Raw genomic sequence first — 23,304 nt, 5'->3', positions numbered from 1 at the left:
TGTGCTGTCCACTAACCTTATCCAACGATCTCTTGTTTCTTAAGCACTTATTTCTTAAATCCAGCTAGACAGACAGTGTAACATCTATGTCAGTTTTTGAGAGCAGGGCTCAGTGGTGTTTATTAGCCTTTATACAGTATGTGCAGCATTTCATGTCCCCTTTAAGGCTAACCACACATGGGAATCAGATGGGAACAAAGACCTTGCATACCTGCACCAACTCGGATCGTTGGTTCTCACTGGTATGAATTAATCTGACTGCTTCATTGAAATTTTAAAAAATAAGAACAAAAAAAACCAAACCGTTTTATGACAAATGTTCTAATGAATATTCATATAGTACACACACAAAATGTAATGATCTCATGCACTTTCACCTGCAGCCCAGAGGAACACATACCAGCCTTTAGCCTCTACAAACAGTGATGGGAATTGTACACCCTGGTTTTTGGTGGTTGTCTGTGTGTATGTTTCTGTTCTGTGTCCTGTTTACTGTGTCTGTTTGTATATGTGTCTTTTTGGCTGCTGTTACAAACAAATTTCCCCTTGTGGTACAATTAAAGGATTATTCTATTCTATTCTATTCTATTCTATTCTAAACTTTAGCATAGCAAGTTGTTTTTGTATTATTATTATTTTTTGGAAATGCAATACTGAATTGGTTAAGCAACACTTCCAGTAAATATTGAAGTATTTTGACTACAATAGCTCAGCATGTGAGGTCCCTTGGCTCTATAATGAGCTGGTGTAATTAGTGATACAATTGAGAAGAAGTCTTTCATCGGCTCTGAATTGCTACACAAACTGAAAAAAAAAAGCCAGCTCAGTTTGAGTGTCAAGATTTGTGTGCACGTGTACAGTAATTGTCATGTAATGATGTATGGCAGGCAGAGGTAGGACATGGGAACAAGACTGACTGGGGAGACAGAAAGGGAACACCGAACTTGTAGACAAGAGTTAAACAAACATGAAGACGACGCTGACAAAACATGGAACATGGAACACAGGAGACGCATGGAAACAGAACCTAAAGGCCAGATGACAAAACTAAGAGCAGAAACTACAAATATAACACAAAGCAGAAAAACAACTCAAAAAACCAGAACCTGGAATATGCAATATTAAATAAACCAAAAACACTGGGTCACAGACTCAGTGCCATGACAGAAATACTACACCGTCATTCAGCAGAAAAAATCTATAATACATCAGCTTCAGGTGTAATTCTTTCTTTTTTTAGACTGGTGAAAGAGTCTGAAGAGCATCAGGTAAACACACACAAAAAACCCCGCACACACACATACAACTGCTGCCCCACCAGCCGAGTCTAGAAGGGTGTGTTGGTTAGAGATAAGATTTCCTCTGATGTCCTGATTTCTCTTATTCCTAAGCCAAATTGCCTCCTGCTCATCACCTCGCAACATCCTGACTTCCTTGCCTGCACACACAGTCTTGCGTGATCAGCAAGGGCACTTTTTGAAAAAATTATTTTTATTTTATTTATTTTTTGTCAAGACCCACACAGAAGATTTTAGTGCAACCTAAGCAACCATGCACCAAGGGAATAAAACAATACCTACAGTAATTGCTCTGGGGCTCATTTAATTACATCTAGTCCTTTTTGTTGAAAAACCATAAATAAAAGAACAAGCTCATCATCTTGGGTTTACTAACTCTGCTTAATTATTCACACGGCATTAATTAGGCAATCGGCTGGCAATGTATTTATCCCACCAGAGCCCCATGAAATATGAATAGACAGCGCTTGTCTGTATGTTGTGCCTACATGTCTACACTAGCTCAGTTTCAGGCTGTATTTTGGTGGTAGCTGATTAAAAAGCAGTTTAAGATTATGAGAACTGCCATGACAGAGGATAAAAGGGCAAACTGATATTTTATTTAAAGTGTGTCAAATTATGATTGTACACAGTGCTTGAAACTGTGTTTAGAGGTTGTTACTATATTAAGTTTCAGTCTTTCTGTTGTTACAGTATAATGTTGTGATGCAGTTTTCACTATAAATTGCAACAGCTTCTCTCCATATAGAAATGAAGCAGCTGGAAATGTGTACTCATGAACTGTATCCTTGCATCACCATTAGCATTTTAGTAATAACGTTACCCCCTATTATAGCAATCACGCGATAAGCATCTATGCGTTTCAGTTTTACAAAACAGATCTACTGTCATTGTGGATGTTAACACTAGTGGTTGAACTAGGTGTTTTTATAAAAGGGACTGAAGTGAGACCATTAGTGATGTGCAGCCGGCAAACAAGCTAATGTTTGATTTGTTTTTTGTTTTGTTTTTTTGCTTGGCTGGTAGACCAAGTAGTCAGTTCTTTTGATTACTAACTCTTATCATTTGCTTATGCAGGCCATGTAGAAGAACACGGCCTGCATAATGGTAAATTTAGCATTGTTGAAGATTGCAGAATGTTACTTAAGCTTTTAAGATAATGACTATTTAAATATGTGGATGCATTCATTAAAATGACAGACACTTAATAGACCATTGGCTATGAGGGTTGGCCAAACTCATATATTGAGACTTTAAAGTGGATTCCCGCTATGAGGGGTTATGACTGTCCTGCTATCAGGCCATAATGATAATAATAATAATGACAGAAAAGTGCATTTATGCAGACTTTGTCTAATAAGGGAATTACTCACAGTTTATAGATCTGTGATTGGGCCGCAGGGTACGATTTGAAACTTTTAAAAAACAAAGCAAAATAAAAACAGTAAATAGACAGATGGACTGACCAACCTAGAAGTGATAAGAAAAATAATGAGGTTTGCATGAAATCAGTGGAATGTGGCTTGTGGATTTTTACAAAACAAGTTTATTTTATTTTATTTTTAATAAAGTCTTTTGTTGATCTTTTTTACAAAATGGGTAACTTTATTACTGAATAATTACCTCAGAAAGCATTTTCTTTATGTTCCTTTATTTTTATGTAAAAACATAAATAAATAATTCCACACACAATAATAAAAAATACAATTCTGTGTCATCAGGTTACATTACATCATTTTCATATCATTTTGCGCCCCTGTGAAATCACACATAGACATGATAACATGTGAAGGAAAATTCACAAAGACAAGACAAGACCTTTATTAGCAGAGCAGGAATTCAAAACAACACACACTGACCAACGTGCTAAGAAGCAGCTGGCTTCTTTTGATACTCTACCTGCCTCATGTGAGTATCTGGAATGACCCAAGTCTGAAGGCTAACGAAGCCAAATGAAAATCTAAATATATACATAAACCAACACCAAACCAAACTACAATAGAAAGAATGAATTTTCGCATATATACAGATCTCTGTGAATAATGAAATAACACATTTAATCAGTTGGATATTAGAAATGTTTTGTTTAAACTCCTCTAACCTGTTACTTTGGTTTGCCCCAGGGGCTCTTAATAAGCAAGTGATTGAACTTCTTTTACTCTTTTCAACGCAGGAGGGCCAGCCACACTCTGTTTGTCCACCTTCCATAATCTGTCAGTGCAATAATGCTCAAAAGAATCAACTGAACTCAATAAAGAATTTCTCAAAAAATAAATGTGTCTGTGATTAGACTTTCTGTATTGATTGTCCATAAACTAGTAAAAAATAAAGGTCAATATAATGGAACCCCTGGTCTCATTAGATTTTGATCAGTGATTTCTGTAAATACTATCATGGCTGCCACAGTGAGACTTGGGTCACTTCATTCAGTTAAAAACCGTTTAAGCAAAGCTATTTGAAAGCAGTCCCAGTCTGTGGTGGCCATACCTCTGACTACTGCTGAGCAGCAAGGTTAGATAAATGTCTCAGGACAAATGGGTTTGCATTTAGACCACCGTATTTTAAAGATACTCAATAGGGTGAGAATTCAAAGCTATTTTAACTTGGTGAGTCTCCAATAAGTGATTACTTGTACGATTCAAATTGGCACAAAAGCTTTGTCACATGTTCCCAGGACAATTTCTTTTTTGTCCAGGCAACAATTCAAAAATCTAAATATTCACTTACAATCTGCAAACTAAAGAGGCTGGATCCAGGAAACAAAGATTCATGATTTGACAGAGGATAATTCCTCAAATATGTGGGCTGTTCATACCTAGAGCCCATTGTAACTTCAGGGTCTTGTTTTGTACAGATCCATTCATTATGTAAAACAATTAGGCACAGGCTCAGCCCGGACAACTAGGGAAAAAAGTTAGATTTTTTTTTTTTAGATGAAAATTTGTTTCAAAAATAGTTGCTGATTATTCTTTGACAAATTTAAGCTTTATGTACCTTTAATCATTAAAGAAAAAAGTTAGACGTGACTTCTTGAATACTCAACTTAAATAATATACTTCCTAACATTTGCGAACATTCTTCATTCATACTACTCGCTTCCGGGTGGGAACTCCATTGAAAAAGTCCAGAGGAAACTGCGGGTTTAGAGAAATCTTTACGGCGCCACCGGTCCGCCATATTGGCTCAAAGCCTATTAACCTGACAGGGGAACCGTGAGGAAAGGCTTGGCGCCAAGATGGAGGATAAGGGAGCAGTTTCATAACTCCCGTGTAGGAGGAGCTTGGTTTTCTGGAAGCTCTGTAGAGCTGAGCGTCCGGGCCAAACGGGCGATAGTGGGAAGAAATAAAAGGTAAACCAGAGGCTGCAAAGTCTTGTCAAGCCGAGGTAAAAGACGAGGAGTGCGACGCGCGTGGTTTTGTACGCCAAGGACTTGAACCAGGTCGTCCGTTACACTACAAGAGGACTCTGTGTATATGCGCGCGCACACCCCCGAAAACACTGAAGAGTAAACCCGCAGCTGTTTGGGATGTGAAGATAACCGTAACCCACCTGGTTCAGCGCTGTAACCCGAACCTGATGCACAACACTGCCTTACCGGCTCGTTTCGCCCTCTGTCAGCACAACACTGAAAACGGTGACCATGTCTGCGTCGTTACGGGGATTGTCACGCTGGTGAAGTAGTTTACTATGTTGTTTGACAACCCTGTGAGGTTTGCTTTTTGAAACGGGGGGGCACGATACCGGGAAAGGCGGGGCAGAGCCCTGGAATACGCAGCTCTTCCCTGTGCCGGTTCACTCGCAGCGGGGGATTTTTATTTTTTGGGGGGAAGCGGGTACAGGGGGTCGACGAAGGAGGCAACAACTGGGATTTGGAAACGTTTCTTTGCAACTCTTTCCCGACTTACCCTGCTGCTGGCGACACGAGCGGCGTTTTGTCAGTTATTCCTGACACTGTCGTCTGCCCGTAGCACTCCTTTTAGGACCATAAATTGAGGTTTGGGACGCATTTCTTTTTCTTTTGGTGGGGGGGTGGGGGGTGGATAATTTTTCCCCAACCGGGGTCGGACTATGGCGGACGACGACATTCTCTTTGAAGATGTGTACGAGCTCTGCGAGGTCATCGGCAAGTAAGTGTTGCTCTGCTGCTTTTTTTGTTGTTGTCATTTTGCAGTTTTTCTCGTTGGCTTTCCGATTGCCCCCCTCTGATGTTCCTGAAGATCTGGCACACGCGCTCCTGCACGCGCAGCCTGAAGCGTCCCCGTGCGCGCCCACAAGCGTGGCAATATTTGTGTAGGAACTAATGGCGCGTCCTTGGTCATCAGAAGTGAACGTAAACAGACCCTAATCCTACTTTTGCGCCCTATGTAGCACTATATCGTTCTACAGAGGCGCAAGCCTCCCCCGAAACAACTTATCACGGGAGATGTAATTGTCTCTTTATGATGCCACGAGCTCATAACACCAAGTTTTATCGCCCTTATTCCCAGATGAAGCTAAAGAGCCGTTGTGCCTGCGTGGGTTGTGTGTTACAGTTGCCCATACACGCACTACTTGGCTACGCGGCTGTGCTTTGACTTGGTGGCACTTGTCAACTTGCTGCAGAGATTAAAGGGCAGGGCACACACCATCCATGAGTCATGCTGTCCGCACATCTGGCGAGCGTTAGTGACCGAAGGTCTAATCCAGACTACTTGGGAGTAACATTCCCTGCACGGGTAAGCTGATAGCAGTGCATGCATTTTGGGAATGTTTTTGCACAGAGAAGCTGTATTTCTAATTACCCTTCTGAGGAATGGGATCCAATATTTAAGAGCCGTTATGCTCACACTATATTAATAAAAACTGCGAGGCTTTTGTTGCATCTTCTGGGACTGTTACAGTCGCAGTATAAATGAGCAGTAAGACCACTTTAAACTCTCAAGATAATATCTTCGTTGTTAAATGTGGCTGGAATTTCACAAAGTTTGGTGTAATTACTTTTGTGTAATCCTGTTTGGCTGTAACAAAGCTGGGTATATCATTAACCGTTATCCCTGTAATTATAATCTGTTGCAAACCAAGCAGAATGTATTGATGGTATCAGTGTGTGAAGGCAGGTGTGGCTGTGAATGTTTCCATGCTGCTGTTGAAATTACTAATACCCACCAAATAGATGGTCCGGTTCTTTCTTTTCCTCCTCCAATCTAACAATCTGGATTCTGTAGTCCTTAACCTTCATGGTCTTTCAGTTTCGCTTGTCTTAATGGCTGCAGCACTTAAAAGCATGCCTGGGGCTTCCCAACTTGTCATTGCAGCGCTTCATAAAGGAACTGAGGATGGTAAGAGAAGAGAAGCGGCTGCTTTGTTTTGTTGAGTAGTGGGAATCTGAGGGGAAAAACTGTTTCTGCTCTGAATAACTGAGTGTGTCATCCAAACGTCTGGTGCTGAATGAAGCACTTCATTGGGCGCACAAACAGAAGCTCCGTGTGAATCAGTTGCTTGGCAGGCCCAGGCAGACGTAGTCAGTCAGTCATGGCAGGGCTGACTGGTTATGGGACTTCTGCTGTGTCACAGAGATGGTTGGCTGTGTGACGGGGTGATAAGACCTGCAGCGCATGCACTACATGTTTAGGCAAGCCTGAAAACACAGAGTGTGTTCTCTTTATCCCCATACAGTCACAAGCAATTTCTCCCTCACTCCCCCCCCCCCCCCCCCCCCCCCCCCTGAAAAAAAAATCCTCCTGTCCTCATGTAAAAAATACAATCATTAAAAATCTTGAGCCAGGATCTGAGACAAGCGGCTTTGAGTCAGCCGCACATAGACACACTCGCCCCCAGTTTTGCAAAGCGCAGCCCTTCCTTAGTGTTTCGGACAGTCTGTGATTTACAGTTTGCATGAGGAGAGACAGCGGCCCTTTTATCAGCCGACCTGCTGTTCTCCGTGTGGAGGGCTGCTGCAGCCACAGCTTCTTTTTAAGTCTCCACTGAAGCACCAATTGCGGCTTGTCATCCTGAAAGAGACGGGCTTGACCGGAGGAAAACCCAACCAGATGACGACACCGCAGTCAGCAAAGGCATGACTTTTAAAAAGCCTGACACCCTGGATGTGTGTGTGTGTGTGTGTGTGTGTGTGTGTGTGTGTGTGTGTTTTTTCGGCAGGGTTAGACCCACATACAATTCAGAATAGCCTAAAAATAGGCTATTCTGAATTGTGCTCAGATAACACTGTGTGTGTCCCAGATCGTGTGCTTTGTTAGGTTTAGGGATGGTCTGGAAAACGTGCATTGTTTGAAGAAAATTTTGTACCACGCTTGTATTTCATTTAATTTTTTTTCTTAAGCATGCTGACCTCGGACAAAAGCCTGTCACCCACGCGTGCGTGAGTGCATTGTGTGTACATCTGTCTTGTTGCTGTCACATTGATCCCGCCTTCTGTGCTACTGCATTCTGAGGCATAAAAACAAAAGGATGGGGCAAAGGAGGGAGTAAATAGAGTTGTTTGGGGCTGGAAGACGAGAAGGAGCAGAGGGAATTTGGGTTGGAAGATGAGAAAAGAGAGGCTGCGTTGGAGATGGGATGAGCGAGGGAGCAGGCGAGGGCAGGGGCACAGTAGACGGAGGCAGTCCATTAGTTTGAGTCACACATTAAGAGACATCCTGTGCCTTCGGGCCGTGCTCTTTCCGAGTTCATCCTTGGAAGAAGTTGTCCGTGTGTGCCTGTGTTTCTCATGGCAGGGGGCATAACACAGCAGTGTGCATAAAACAATGGACTCCAAAGAAGAGGCTATTTACCATTGTTTTGTTTTTTTAAATCCTTGCAGCTCTAAACTGTACTGCAGTTAATGCTTGATGACAACAGAAACATGCTAATTTCAATGCATCCAGCCTATGATGTCATGCTGTAGCTGCACGGTGTGGTCTGCGCTGTATTAACAGCACCGATGCCACAGTCACAGGCCATTGAGAGTTTATGCAGCGAACCATAGGGTGTGTGTGCTCTGACATCTCCTCTGTTAATGAAGCCCGAAACAGGAGCTAATATTACCCAGCTGAATTGATCAATGGGCTTCCTGTCCTGAATATTTGGCCTTGCTGTGGATTCAACAGTGGATATTGTTCTAGAACATACATCACCGTGGAGCCGATCCGCTCCACTGTGAATAAAACAAATTACCCTCCATTTGCATACCTCATAGCCTAGGAGGACACTCGGGGGTGCTGTACAAAGCCTGAATGTCATTATAACTCTCAGCCCAAGGAGGTGTGTGTTAAAGTTTGTGTGTGTTTGGTGCCTGTTGTCAATTCTTGCAGTCGTGTGGTCTTATGTGTCCTTTTTTTAAAAAGAGGTGACAGGGAGTTTTAGCCCTAAGGCCTGGCTCCATCTCCTGTGCATGTGTGCCATTCGCCTCATGGAGTGAAGTGCCACTGCTCTGTAACCCACAGGGAATGAAATACCTGCTAGTTCACTGTTTTACTGAAGACCTTTTCTGCTTCATGTGGAAGGAATTATGGTAATAACAAGGAGGTCTGGTAAGTCTCCCTTGTCCTTGCACTTTCCTCCAACTAACCAGATTACTTAATTACATATTTTAGAGGCTGTGTTTTGTGGATTTTTTCCCCCCACATTACCCGTGTTAATTAAGCATGTGCAATGCTGACCTAGATCAGGACAGACCCATTCCCTACAGGAGTTGAGTTGTTCGCGGCCTTGTGGTTGGTTTTATTAAGTGGTTACAATTGTGGCTAGCTTCTGCTAGCTAATGTTGAGAATGACCGGTGGGCAGTATTAGTGTGGATCAATGAATTGGCCAGAAGGGTATGACAAAGAAACAAACACAGTCATGGCACTGCAAGGCCCATGGGCTATGAGTCAGTAGGTCAAACGCTGCTTTGTTTACATTGTCAGAAAAATTGCATTTCAAAAGGCATCCTTCTAATAATGGGAATTAATGGCACTTGGGTTCACAGTTCAAAGATTATTCCCCCAAAGTAAAAAAAAAAAAAAAAATTGCTTGTATTACTGTTGACATGCTTCCCAACACAACAGCTATTTGCTATGTGTCACTTCATTGAGTTTAAGTTATTGAGTGAGACATTAAGACCTGTGTTTGAAGCATATTAATAGAATAATTTGACAAAAACTGAGCTGCTGTGCAGTGCAGGCAATCCAAGGAGTTTACGGCCAAGCTTTCGCAGATGAAATTCTAGCGTTTAATTCTTTTAGCTGGCTTTAATTAGAAGGATTCAAGTTGCATAGTCCAGAGAGAAATGGGTGATGCCACAGTTGCTGGGGGGGGGTGGGGATAAATCCATTTTAATTGGGAGACAACAAAAGGTAGAGAATAACATCAAATTACCAAAAAAGGTCATTTTGACAATTTTATAATGTGTCAACAGTAATGGTTGTGACTGAATTGGGACCATGGCCTTGTGGGAATACATTCATAGTGTTGTCTCCAGGGCCTATGCCTGCTGCACTGTTTGTGTGTATATGCAGGCAGCTTGTATTATGTGATCTTTGCCTCTCTGTCGGGTTTTGGAGGGAAATATCTGCTGAAAGGCTGGTTCCCGCATGCACAATTAAACATAGATGATTTAACAGAGATCTTGCTCTGAACCACTAAAACATTTATCTGTCTTCATCAAGCTGGGGAAAACACCCTTAGCAGATCCTAGCAGCTCTACATGTGCAGCCCTATGTAAATAAAACTACATTTGCTATCTTGTTGAAACCACCCTCACAAGAACAAGGTTTCTTGATGTCACACAATGGCTGCCTCCTGGAGAATGCCTAGTTTGTGGTCACAGGTATGGCTTTCACACTGAGATGTAGAATTTCTTCGAGTGGTATTCCTCTGTTTGAGAGTAGGGCTGCCACGATTAGTCGACTAGTCACGATTACGTCGACTATCAAAATCGTTGACGACTAATTTAATAGTCGACGCGTCGTTTGAAGCTTTGTAAGATCCCAAAAGACGCAGGAATAAGTAGCAGGATTTAAGAGTGTAATAACGGACTGAAACAGAAGATGGCAGCACTGCATGTACAAGGATGCCAGCTGCCGTTAAACCCCGAAGAAGAAGAAGAAGCTGTGTCCCAGAATTCATAGCGCAGCCCAGCTCAGTTTCCAACAATGGCGGCAGTTAGTTAGTTTTAATATTACTCTTATTATTCTTTCTGGGTCACAAAATAAACGTTTAACATATTTTCAGGCGAGAATGTAGCTGTGTAAACCTCAAATATCTGCTCAGTTTATCAGGACACCACATATTTTAAAAAGCGCTCTGACGTTTTCAGAGACGTCTGTTACCCACTAGCTTGATAGCGAGCCGGGGGCTAGGTCACTAGAGCCGTGAGAACACCGGACTCCCGGCAAATTGTTTTCAAACCCACCACCGTCTTTCGCTAGTCAGGTTAAACATATATAAGTCACTTAGATAACTTAACAATGTTATTGTTTGGCTTTTTTTTGGTATTTTATTTGTTCCTGAGTAAATCGGTTTGGCTGAGATTAAAGTTATAGTTTTTACACAGCTAAATAAACATCAAGCAGACAGCTGATTATCAGAAGTGTGAGATGCTCCAGAATTTACTCCGGTGTCCTGTTATATTTTAGATAGCAAGGAGTTTATTAAACTTCACCGAAACAATCTGCAAATTTCATTAAAATTTAATAAACTATCATCTTGTCTTTATTTTTAGTTAGCACAGACCTTAAACACTTAAAGCTGTAAGCTAATGATAGTTATATAAGAGCAGATGCTGCTGGTGCAATAAGCTGTACGTTTTACGTCCAATGGGTGATGATCTGATTAGTCGACTAATCGCAAAAATAATCGGTGACTAGTCGACTATCCAAATAATCGTTTGTGGCAGCCCTATTTGAGAGTAAAGGAAACACTGATGGGGGGTGAACAACATTTGATGAATATTTGAAATGCCCTCAGCCTAATGACCTGAATCTTAAGACACCAAGTACCACCAATAGCTGCCGACTTTAAAGTGGATTGGATAGATTCTTATCTGTTGCCCCACTCTGAAAAGATAAATGGATCTTGCATATTTCAGTGTTGCATTCCAGGCTTGTGTTTCTAAAAAATAAATAAATAAAAATGCTTTTTTAGGGTAGACACAACCTATTCTCTACTAAACACTCAGTCTGACAGGCATGGATGGAGTCACAGGTTCATTTTAGGTTAAATACAGATGTTTTTTCACATCACTGGGGTGTCATGTATGCATAGCAGTACTTTAGTGCAGCATAAATGAAGCTGTTTTCTAGGGACCTCTTTGTACTTCTTGTTTCCAGATGTTTGCATAGTGGGAAGGGAAAAAACGTGCCACCTGACCTTTTTACTAATAGAGCAATCAGTCATGTTCTTGAGATGACACGAAAGAGAGGCCTGTTTTTATGTGGTCACTTTCACTGTTGTCAGATTGCAGGAGTATTTCACTTTCCTTAGCAGTTGCTTTTAGGACTAAAACATTCATACAGGCTCATCCTCCTGCCGTGCCTTGAAATTTGGATTGAAGATCTCAAATGTTTCTATAACTCTTGGCTCCTGGCTCGCTTTACAAGTGACATGGTAGCATGTTCTGCCTGGAAATGGTCTAAAATGGGAATTTAAACTTGCTGTCAACAGTTACTTAATTTGCTTGGCTTCAAAACATTGGATAATTTCCTTAGTAGAAAGACGTGTGTTTATCATCACAGACACTGGTATTCAAGAAGGAGGATGATCATTTTCAGTGCAGTAAGTGCCTAGATTTTGCACACATTACTAAGGTAAACTCCTTTTTCTTGGTTTCCATATTTCCTAGTTTGTGTCTTTTCTTCATTCTGGAAGGATCAGCTGTCTTAGGGTGTATCACTATAACCCCAATACCAAAAAACCTGGGACATTGTGCGTTCTGTTTTTAATTTACATTTTTCAAAATGTAATATAGAAAACATCAAATGTTTGAACCGATAAAAATGTACAATTCGAAATTGATGGCAGCAACATGTCTCAAAGTTGTGAACAGTTTTACACTTTGCCTCGGTTCCAGTCTTTTGTTACTCCTGTCCCAACTTTTGAGATGTTGCTGTCATCAGATTCAAAGCAAACTAATATTTATCATGTAATAGTAAATATTGGATTTGTTGTTTTCTGTGTTCTATTGTGAATAACATAAGGGTTTTGAGATTTGCAGTTCTGTTTTTATTTACATTTTAAACGCTGTCCATTTATTGGACTTGGGGTTGTATATTCATAGGCTGTGTTCACACTCGTAAAAGAACGCGTTGAAGAGCCTGTTTAAGTGCCAAAACATGCTGGTTTGAAAGAAGTATAGTCGGAGCCACCAAGTCAATAACCATTCACATAACAGACACTTTTACCTCCCGTGGGGAAAAATGAACTGTTCTTACTGCAGTCAGCCAGCTTTTTCTCACAAAGAAGAAGTAGACCTTAATCTACCAGCCTCCAGTGATATAAAAATAATTTTACCTGGCAGAACACAGAAGTTGTTCATTTGCTGGTGCCTTGATTGGACAGTTATTTTGTGGTATTTTATAATGGGTGATTTTTGACCCCAAACGAATGCAATAAAATCTAAAAGTCCCACAAAGCAAACAAGCAACCCCCATTTTCTGATGGGTGAAAATGTCAACTTTTGGTTGTAGTCTGATGCTGAAAACAGCAATTTTTTAACATGCTTCCAGAAGCCAATAAACTGTCAAGTTAGAGCTCTTATTCATTGATGGGCAACGTTATCTCTCTCGCAAAAGAACTTTGAAAACAAGTTTGAGGCACAGAGGTACTTGCATAAACCTTTACTAAGAAAAGATGCACGTATCAGTATAAATGATATAATCCAATTCTGTATCCTATTTGAAAATAATGATACAATTTAAAGCATTGAGCAGTATTGGCCTAGAACTCCGTAGGAAATTGCTGGTAGCAAATTGTTTGACTTTTGGAGTGATGAGGATTGTTTTTACATATTGTGAAAGGGTTTAATTTTCTTGGTAAGCATGCTGACCTAATCAGCTCCAGTCTGGTAGGAGTATCCACAGAAAATCAAACAGTTAAGTCACAATTAAAGACAGTGTAGAAAACACTGGTCACTGTTTTTTAGCTTGATGGGACGCCTGTACCTCACAGACATATTGCACAGAAAATAGTTGCATTGAATAGAATAGCTTTTTATTTATTTTGCCACTTTGCAAAAAATTAATTTGTAAAGTGCACGGCAATTTCTGTTAGATGTTTAGACTCTTACGTCAGGAAAACCGTTTTAGCATCAGCACCATAATATTCCATGCTCTCTCTCTGGACATGGGCATAAACCTCATGACCAGATTTGAAGAATTCACAAATAATAATAATGATCTGACTTTCAATGAATATTTAACAGTAAATTAAAAAAAAAAACCCTGCTATACTAGCAGGAAGTTGTTGTAAAGCGATTTATGTTTAGTTGAGAGAGGGCCCTCAGTGTTCAACCAGCTGTCTTGTCCCTCATACCTGCCCTGAGTCCCAGATGAAGGGCACTGAAGCATGGCAGGCAGTGCACACAGTCACATAAGACGTACCCACCAGTTAACATGTGCACTGTTTTGTATGTGTGACCACATGTGCCTCCAAGTCAGGAGTTTGCGGTCACAGCAGGTTTCTGTTGGCTAACAAGGCTAAAGTGGCTTCATTAATGCATTATTAATGCAATATCATTCAGCTGACCCGCATGTCCGAATACCCTCCCACAGAGCTTTCATGTGTGTATAATTAGGTTTAACAGCAGGTTATAACACACAAAGGTTCATTTACAGAGGTGATGACATTCTTTGGAGTTACCAAAAGCTGCTGATGCAGTAAGTGATATTTCAGAGCTTTACCTTCACATCCTTTCTTTTGTTTCGGGTTTATTTTCACTGCCCTCGTGTCAGTGTGGGGACCTCCTCAGTCTAAACCAGTTTCCATACCGTATGCCAAAGCACACACTGTCACCCGAGTTACAGCTGAGCCTGAAGGAAAATAAAACACCCACCTTGTAACACACAGGGAAAAGGCATTTCTGCTGTTTTTGTAGGAGTAGCAGAAAACGGTGTTCATTCTTTGAACCAGCACAGACTATCAGAAGCCACTGGCTCAAAAATGTGTTTACTGGTTTCTTGCAGCAGCCAAATGAGAGCTGTGCCTAAATCAGAAAAACTGCTGGGCTTAATGTCTGACATGTGCTCTCAGTGACAGTTGGTCCTGTTTGTTCAGTGGAGGAGGAAGGAGGAAAAAAAATGTAGGAAGAGAGAGGTTAGACTTACACACTCGAAGCGGGAACCCTCCTGTGCTAAAGATGGTTTGCAGATGTTGAGAGACTTTGCAGTGATTTCATCTGTGTTCACTTTCATCTCTTTCATATATGACACAAAAACACAAAATCTACCTGTTGCATAATTCAGGCTAAGATGTAGTGTCTTGCCACACAAAGAAAAATTGCACAAGCTGAGGACAATTACAGAGGTCACAAATAACAGGTCTGCATTATGTGTTTACTTTCTGGGAGACATAACAAGAATCACAAGAACCTGGAATGTGTGCTGTGTCTGTGATATAATGAGAGCTGAGAGGTAGAGCTGTGCTGGTCACGATGTAAAGCTGTGCTGCTGCTGTGTTTAAGTACCTCATAGTGTCTTAGCATGCATATTAAAGGAGCTCAGTCATGTGATGTGCTCAAATATCGTGGTTCTGGTTAGGATTATAGCAAAACTAACCAAACTATTTTTGTCAAGGTTCAAGCATTAGGGGGATTACTTAAGGGGACAGTGTAGGGTGGTGGTGGGGGAGGGGGGGGGGGGGGGCTGCTTGGGAGAGATGATTGTGCAAAGGCTTTGGATTGTATTGGAGAGAATAGTAGATGCTAACATTTCCTGTGGAACTGAAGTGTGTTTGTGGCAGGGGCTTCTTGTGCAAAGGCATATTGATGCTTTATTAAATAAATTCATGAACGATATGTGTACATCATGACAATAACAGAGTAATAATCAGCAACTCCCTCTCCACTCAGTTCATTATTCTGTTGATGGATTCCAACACTGTCGTCTCATATTGTGAGAAGGACTGCAGACCTTGTGTTGCTCTGTAGCCTCAGTAAGCCAGTCCGTGCTCACTGCAGATTCTGCTTGGAGTGGTCTGTTTATTTCACAGTGGACTTGTAGAGAAGAACAAAACCTACACTCTATCTGCAGTCCACAGTTGGAGAGCTTTGTCCAAACATGGCTCAAAAGACTCTAGAGAGTAGCTGACATCAATGACCACTCAAAATAACATTGTAGATGAGCTAAATAAAACTTTGACAGTATTGCTGATAGATTAAAAAGTAAGATTTTTGTTTAAACCTCTTTATTTGTATCATCCACTAATATACTTCCAACTGTTTTATCAGCATTAAACAAAAATACAGACATGCTGAAAGACTAAGAAGGCTGCGGACATTTGGCCCTTTAGCACACATACTGTAATTTTACACTCTGTGTGATATCAGAATTTAACACCATCTTTAGATAAGTGGTCGTATGAATTTGCACTGAAAAAGAACTGGACCTAGGGTGGATCCCCGAGGCTTGCCAGGCTCAGTTGCAGCAAACTGCTGAAAACTTTGTCAAGTGCACAGCAATTTCTGTTAGATGGATAGAAGTCAAACTGTTTCCTGCCTTAAGGCTTTCTCTTCTTAGTGGCAGGCCCGTGGTTGATGGAGATGGACATGAAAGCCTGCTGATATACTGCTGTTATACATGAGGTTTCCCCCCCTGCTGTATTAAGCTAATGCTCTATAAGTGTTTCTATAGAGCTACATGACTAGAAACAAGAATTACTCATTAACTTTACAGTTAAATATCAGCCCACTTTGCTCCTTATGTGCTTTCTGTCTCTCAGATCCTTCTGTTCTTCACACTGTCTCTCTGATGGCTGTGTGCAAAATGCAGGTTTATTTAATTAACCTCTATTTAGCGAGGCAGGTCTATTAAGAAGAAATTTATACTTTCAAGTCAGGTGGAGGTGGAAAACATTTGCATTTCTCTTCTTCAGTGAGCTGGTGCTGTGTTGATTCATTTAAATGTACTGTGTGTCTCAACACTTAACAGGATAGAAGTGGTGATTCATGTATCTGTCGTAAAGTGAAACAGAAAAAGCTGTTGCTAAATGGCTGAATTGTAAACAAAGAATTACAGGGCTGCACCTTAGTGTAGGAATGACCTTTGGCAACTGATAATTCATTCTTTGTTGGATCACTGTTGATCAAACAAACTCAGATCCACCTTTTATATGTGTTTGAGTTTCATTTAAGATGAATGTCCCAGGCGAGCATATATTGACATAAATTCAGTATTTTGACAAGGGTTGAGACAAAGTTTATCATTTAAATGTGTTTTCTTAATAAGCAGGAGAGTGGCCATGAATTTCTTTTTAAATCAAGTTCCAAGTTCCAAGTTCAACTTTATTGTCACTTCAACCATATACAGTTTAAAAATACACAGTGAGGCGAAACAACGTTCCTCCAGGAACCAAGGTGCTACAAGACAAGTTAGTGCAAAAAAAATAATAATATATAATATATCTAGTAATAATATTGTGCAAAAGAGCATTTACAGGTTGGTGTGTGCGATGGTTTGGTGGTGTAGGTCAGTGTGTTTGCGCTTTGTGTTGGTTAGTCAGTCCAGTCTCAATGTTTTGAGGTATTTGAGTTAAGCTGAGTGATAATGTTAGTGTATGTGTGTGTGTGCGTGTTTATCAGTCAGTCCCTTTTTGCTGAGGAGACGGATGGCTTGTGGAAAAAAGCTGTTGCACAGTCTGGATGTGCGTGCCCGAATGCTTCGGTACCTTTTTCCAGATGGCAGGAGTGTAAAGAGTGTGTGAGAGAATCATTTGAATAGTCAATGTTTTAAAAAAACAACAACAAACAAACAAAAAAAAAACTGGGAGAGTTTTTACCTTCACAGGTGGGATGTAACACTTCCACCAGAAGGTGGTGATTAGTGTACCTACAAAGCCCCAATCAACAATAAGAAAAGAAAGTGAATTTGCTCTCACTACCAGGCCTCGGGAAAACTCACGTACGCACAGGAAAAACATGGAAGACCAAATACTGCTGCAAAAGTTTAGAAATTCATTCAGAAAATTACTCAACGTTCAAAGCACCTGGTAAAGCTAGCTCATTGCAGGTCTGCCACTATTATGTGTAGTCAGATCCTGGAGTCTGTTAGTCTGACACTTAATTCTTTACAAACCTATAAAGACTTCTAGGCTCTAACAAGTTACTACTACATTAAAACTGTTAATTGGACAAACACACACAGAGCTACCTTGCTTTGCTGCCCTGGGGGATGAGTATGAATTTGTGTCTAAGATCTACATAGCCGTTAGTTAAAACATTAGCATTTACCATTCAGATCAACCGATTTTCACTTCATATTTGATTTTGTGATGGGCCTTGTCACATGAAGCTGGTTGTGTTTACTTTAGTGCATCCAGTTGTTCCAGCATCTGGCTTAAATGCCAATTTAATTTGTTTACACTGTAGCCGATTCATACCTGACTACACGCGCGCGCACACACACACACACACACACACACACACGTCTGTATAGCTACAAGCTGTGTTTGTGTTGTATGTGCGGCATGTTCACATGCCTGTGCTCTGTGGCTGCATGTGCAGTCTGATACGTTCTGATGGTGGCCCCAGTGTAAATGAGAATAGATGAGCTCCATTTATTTCATTCAATTAGTCTGTGTTGTTTCTGTGTTTAACATGCTTTTGTCTGAATGGTAATAACGGGCACCTGAGAGAGGAAGTGCTTGTGTGGTTGGAAGAATGAGAAACCCTGATCACACTCTTGCCACCCTGCCACCCAAACAATGGTGGATATTGATTAGATGAACATTGAAGATGAAAGTTGACTTGAAATGCACAGACAAAAAGGAGGCAGGATACTTTGCCAGAACTGCTTGTCAGACGGTACCTTTAAAACCACCCTGCTCTCACATATATTTCCATATCAGATCGGAGGAGAATTGGGGGTCTATTCAACCACACATCCACGCCGGCCTCATATTGTGTTAACCAGATATGAAGAGTAGACTGCTTAAAACCAAAGAACATAAATATTCAAGAACTCCTGCTCTTTGGACTTTTGTTCTATTTCTACTTCATAGAGGAAGTTTATAATGGCTGGGTTCTGTTTAACCACATCCCCAAAACGTGCATTTTATAGGGTAAATTGTTTTCTTCTACAAAATGTCATTATGTTTTTAACAGAAAGGGTCAATACACTTGATAGTATCAAGGATGTTATGGATGTATGGATGAATGTCATTCTGCATTAGGGATGTGTTACTTTGATTTCACATATTAAAACAAATACAACTTTTTATAAATACATAAGTTTCTGTTTTGATTTCTCTGTTCTTCTAATGGTTGTTTTATTTATCATTTGACAAAAGGTGCCATCAAAGAAACTATGTATAAATCTATAATGATTACCTCCTCGCCATGCTGTTGAGTACGGCTTTCGTGAATCACCTTGAATTCCAATACTTGGAAGCGCCTTTTATATATGCACGTTCATAAACACTAATTTTCCCACTGGACATCACCCTGTACCCGTTGACCTGTTGTAGCCCATGGCTGTGGTGTAGTTTAAATATTTATAATGGTGGAAGATGAGATGCAGTTTATGGTACACGTGGTTGTCAGGCACAGGTAATGAATATTACATCTTTAGATTTCAGCGTGTGTCTGTTTTATTCAGCTGGCTGTATATTGGGAAGATGTTTAGCAGTCAGCCGCTGAATGTGGCTGCACCCACAGAAATCGGAAGAAAATGAAAAGAAACAAGATGGATGAGAAAGAGATGAAGGTAAAGTGATAATGTGGAGGTTAGGAGGCTTTTAATATTTGGAGGAGCAGCAATGTGGAGGGTCTTAACGGGCTGCAGCCACATTTAGCATGGGGTGTTATGGCTGTGTTGACATATTGTCTGACAGATGGGTGACACATGCTCAGTGTCCCAGCCCCATTGTAACTACAAGGGGGACTTGGTATCAGAGGCACAGAGCAAGACTTGCTGAAGGGAGCCTGGTGGAAAACCACATTGTCTTACTTCAAGCTGCCACAATCTCACAGTACAGTGCACAATTAGCACCTTAGTTACCCCTTTATCTGGCTTCCTGTTCAGTGTCTCTGCTCTCAGGTAAAATGCCACTTCAAAATCAGTAAATCCTCAAAAGCCAACAAGTGTGCACTGGCAGCATGTTTCCTGTTTTCTGTCTTTGTGCTTTATACGTAAAAATCGCTGAACCACAAAATAATACTACTCTGGAAAGTCCAAACTCTGGTGTCATATTTGCATCAGTCTCGTCTGTCTCCTTTCAAGATGGTCAGCCTCGAGTTTGAGTAGTAGGTGGCATGATTCGGCTGTCCCACTCAGGATGATAAATGGATTATCAGGAAGCTCTATTCTCTTCCTACCTAAAAGCCACGTGATGTGTACTGAACCACACGTACACCAGCACTCCACGCACCGTGGGCTCTCTGACTCTTTTGTGTCACTCCCACTGCTGCCCTTGTGTGGTGTCTCAGCTCTTATTTGTTCCCTTTTTCTCTGTCTGTCAGTAGCTTAAATGGAGCTGTCATTACTCATCCCTTCCATACAAGTGCTCATATAACTCCTTGGAAAGGTGGAAAAGAACGGCACCACTGTCATTTTTTTTGGCCTTCTCTGCCCTACCATCTGGAGCATGATGGGTATGCCCTGTGAGCGGGTGCGGTGAGGAAAAATGCTCCAAAATATCTCTCATCTAAATCTGTCAGCTAAAGGCGCACATGCACAGCAGCATGAATGTGACAAACACTCAGTGACCGTGTTCACCTTCTCCAGGACTAGTGTGCTCTTCATTGTGAGGAGCCTGTAGTGTTAAATCACTGCTTATTTGTTTATTTTGTCCATCCATTATGGATGCGTTTGTGCTTCGTGGATGCATGCGATCGTGGCTAATGAGTTGGCAGTTCGTCTTGTAATCGGTAGGTTGCCGGTTCGAGCCCCGGCTTGGACAGTCTCGGTCATTGTGTGCTTGGGTAAGACACTTCACCCGTTGCCTACTGGTGGTGGTCAGAGGGCCCGGTGGCGCCAGTGTCTGGCAGCCTCTCCTCTGTCAGTGCACCCCAGGGTCGCTGTGGCTACAATGTAGCTTGCCATCACCAGAGTGTGAATGGGTGGATGACTGGATGTGTGGTGGGGTCCTCGCTTTGGGGTCCTCAGGGACTAGTAAAGCTATACAAATACAGTCCATTTACCATTACAGAGGAAATGGACTGCTAGAGATTCTCATTCACACACATTCTCAAATATTTGCCCTCTCTTCCGGCCTCTGACTATACCTCCTAGTTGTTTGCTGCTGGGGCTGGTTGAGCGGGAGTGATGAGAAACTCAGTTGAGATCAGGTGAACTCTGGAAGAATGAGTCATTGATGGGAGGAGGAGTGGGGAGGAGGATGCCTGCGTGAGGCATGATTACACCAGCTTGTTCTCTGGTCGAGGACAGCAGTGTTGCAGCTGCCTTTAAATCACCTGCTGAGATGAGAGAGGGAGTGTTAGCTAGTGTTATCATCATGGATTTTAAGGAATACTGCCATTATAACTATAAGATTAAGATTATGAAACAATACAGTTGCTATAATATAAATCTAATCAGTGGTGTAAAGTTTAATTGGGCCATACCTTGGCACCATGGGACAGGGTGAGCATGCAAACGCTGCTCAGCCAGAGTTCAAACCAAGAAACTTCTTGCTCTAATACTTCTTTCTAGTCCACAGAGTTCGTGTGAAGGATGCATATGCATGTTTTTTTTGTTTTGTTTCCCCCCCCCCCCCCCCCCATTTATTTAACGGGTTACACTGAAGTAGTGGGTAGTAATTGAAAGGCAGGAGGGTGCAACCGGAAAGCTGAAGCCCCTTTTCCATTAGTACCTACTCGGATCAACTCGTCTTGGTTTGCCAAGGTTTTCAGAGTTTTCCATTAGGTCATAGTGCCTTGTACCAGATACAGTCTTAGTACCTGCTTGCCCGGGGTTCCGAGCAATCTGAGTAGGTACTCATATGTGACAGCATCAGACTGCATGCCACCGATTGGCTGGTCAGTAGCATCACTCAGTAAGTCATGAGAACGTCTCATTTATGAATTAGGAATTTTTTTTTTTTATTACGCCTTTTTTTTTTTTTTTTAAACCCGGCAACGAGGGAACTGGCTAAAAAAACCCCCAATGCTGTATTCCCTGAGTCTGACAAAAAGCCACAGACCGAGCAGCTGGAGCAATCATGCTTCGACGTCCACCTTTTCTGTAGTGTTCGTGTCGCATATTAATTACATCATGGGATGTTCGGACGTGTTCCTATGATGACAACCATGGACGTCAGGTTGTACCGGAGGAAAACCATTCGATCTATGTCGTGGCGAGGCGATCCGAGTAGGTTATAATGGAAAAGGGGCTTTAATGACCAAATCCACCTATTTCTATTTGTGTTTATGGGCCCCAAACCTTCTTAAAAGGAAGCTTTTTTTTTTTTTCAAACATAAGGACATCAGTCCATAAAAAAATATGCCATGTTTAAACAGACAGAAGCTTCTTCATTCACACCTCTGGCAGAGCAGTTCATCTGCCAATAAGGTAGTTGGTAGGTCAATCCCTGGCTGCTCCAGCCAAAGTGTCCTTGGGCAAGATACTGAACCCTGAGTTGCTCCTGATGCGTTCATCAGTGTGAATGTGTGGAGCACATAGAAAGAAGTGCTTGTATGAATGTAAATGGTCTGATTCTTATATAGCGCTTTTTTTACTCTCCCAGAGCACTCAAAGCGTTCTATACAACATGCCACATTCACCCAATCACACCCATTTACACAAGCACTTTCTTTTAAGCTAAGCTTCAGTGCTTCCTACCTAACATTCATACTCTGATGCATGCATCGAAGAGCAACTTGGGGTTAGTATCTTGCCCAAGGATACTTGGCATGCAGACTAGTGCTCGAGTAGAGTAGAACAGTGCTATATAACAACCAGGCCATCTACCATTTACCACATACAGCTGTCCAGCACTGGATTAAGGGAGTTTGTGTCCAATTGTGTGTCACATCCACATTAGCTGCCAGCTGTGCAGATGTGAGAAGGGACCCAAGATTTCGACCCCCTTCAGTGCTTCTTTCTTCCTCGACAACAACAGTTTTAGCAAACTTTAATGTGAACAGCTGAACACTACAGTACAAAAAACTTCCAGGAAACAGCAGGCCAAGCTAAGCACTAATACTGGCTCTTGCTGTGCTTAGTGCAACTTTACAGAGGGAACTGACTGCTGTGTTTTAGTCAAAACAAGAAACAAAAACCACAAAAAGCTGAAATGCTGCTGTTGAATGAAGTCTTCAGATCCATTTCCCAGCTCCAACGTGTTCTCAGTTTTGCATCTCTGGTCTGAAACTACCCATAGAAAAACTGAGCCTGCAATTCAGAAATTGTTTTATTTTCCTTCCACCAAGTGGATGCAGCTGGAACTGCTATTTATAGACAATGTGCAATGAATGACTGCACACATGTGGTAGGCTGCTTCATTTTGTTGCCTCTTCCCAACATGTGCAACAACAGAAAAAGTGATGGGTTTAGCTATACTGGGAGAGTGCCTGCTCATAGACTGTGTAACCCAGGAGCTAACATTTCCAGATGTTCCCTGCAGACGTCACATGCAGGCAGTTGGAGAATTACTGTGATGAAGGGGAGGACAGAGCTAAGGATACACTCAGCTTTCTGAGAACCGCTCATCTAAGCATGAGTGAGTGACTGAAGTGATTTGTCATGGGAAATGGCAGAAAAAACTAAAATGCAAATATCTCCAGCTGTCTTTGTGAGAAGCAGTTTAAGATTTGGACCATTAAATTATGGAACTATATAAAAGTTCGTGCTCACACTGGTGCTGCCAATATATAATCTGGTATTACCTGTGTTGGTAAGC

General features: G+C 41.6%; 1 protein-coding gene across 13 annotated transcripts in view; it reads left to right on the top strand.

Annotated features, from left to right (window-relative positions):
• The first annotated feature begins 4,571 nt into the window (after window positions 1–4,571).
• Window positions 4,572–23,304, top strand: part of caska (calcium/calmodulin-dependent serine protein kinase a) — a 159,796-nt gene continuing 141,063 nt past the window's right edge. For 10 of the 13 annotated variants that reach the window (XM_085435468.1, XM_085435465.1, XM_085435474.1 and 7 more), the window contains exon 1: window positions 4,573–5,425. In XM_085435468.1, the coding sequence (XP_085291594.1) occupies window positions 5,367–5,425 (59 nt within the window). In that variant the 5' untranslated portion in view covers window positions 4,573–5,366. Of the gene's footprint in view, window positions 5,426–23,304 lie in introns of all 13 variants that reach the window. The other 3 variants (XM_085435475.1, XM_085435472.1, XM_085435464.1) reach the window with 2 other exon arrangements.

The sequence above is a fragment of the Copadichromis virginalis genome, linkage group LG16, assembly GCF_057382275.1.
Source record: "Copadichromis virginalis isolate Kocher_CV1m ecotype Utaka linkage group LG16, C_Virginalis_male_GT1.1, whole genome shotgun sequence".
NCBI lineage: Eukaryota > Metazoa > Chordata > Actinopteri > Cichliformes > Cichlidae > Copadichromis > Copadichromis virginalis.
The sequence above is the reverse complement of the archived record's forward strand: the minus strand, read 5'-3'. Positions and strand labels throughout refer to the sequence as shown.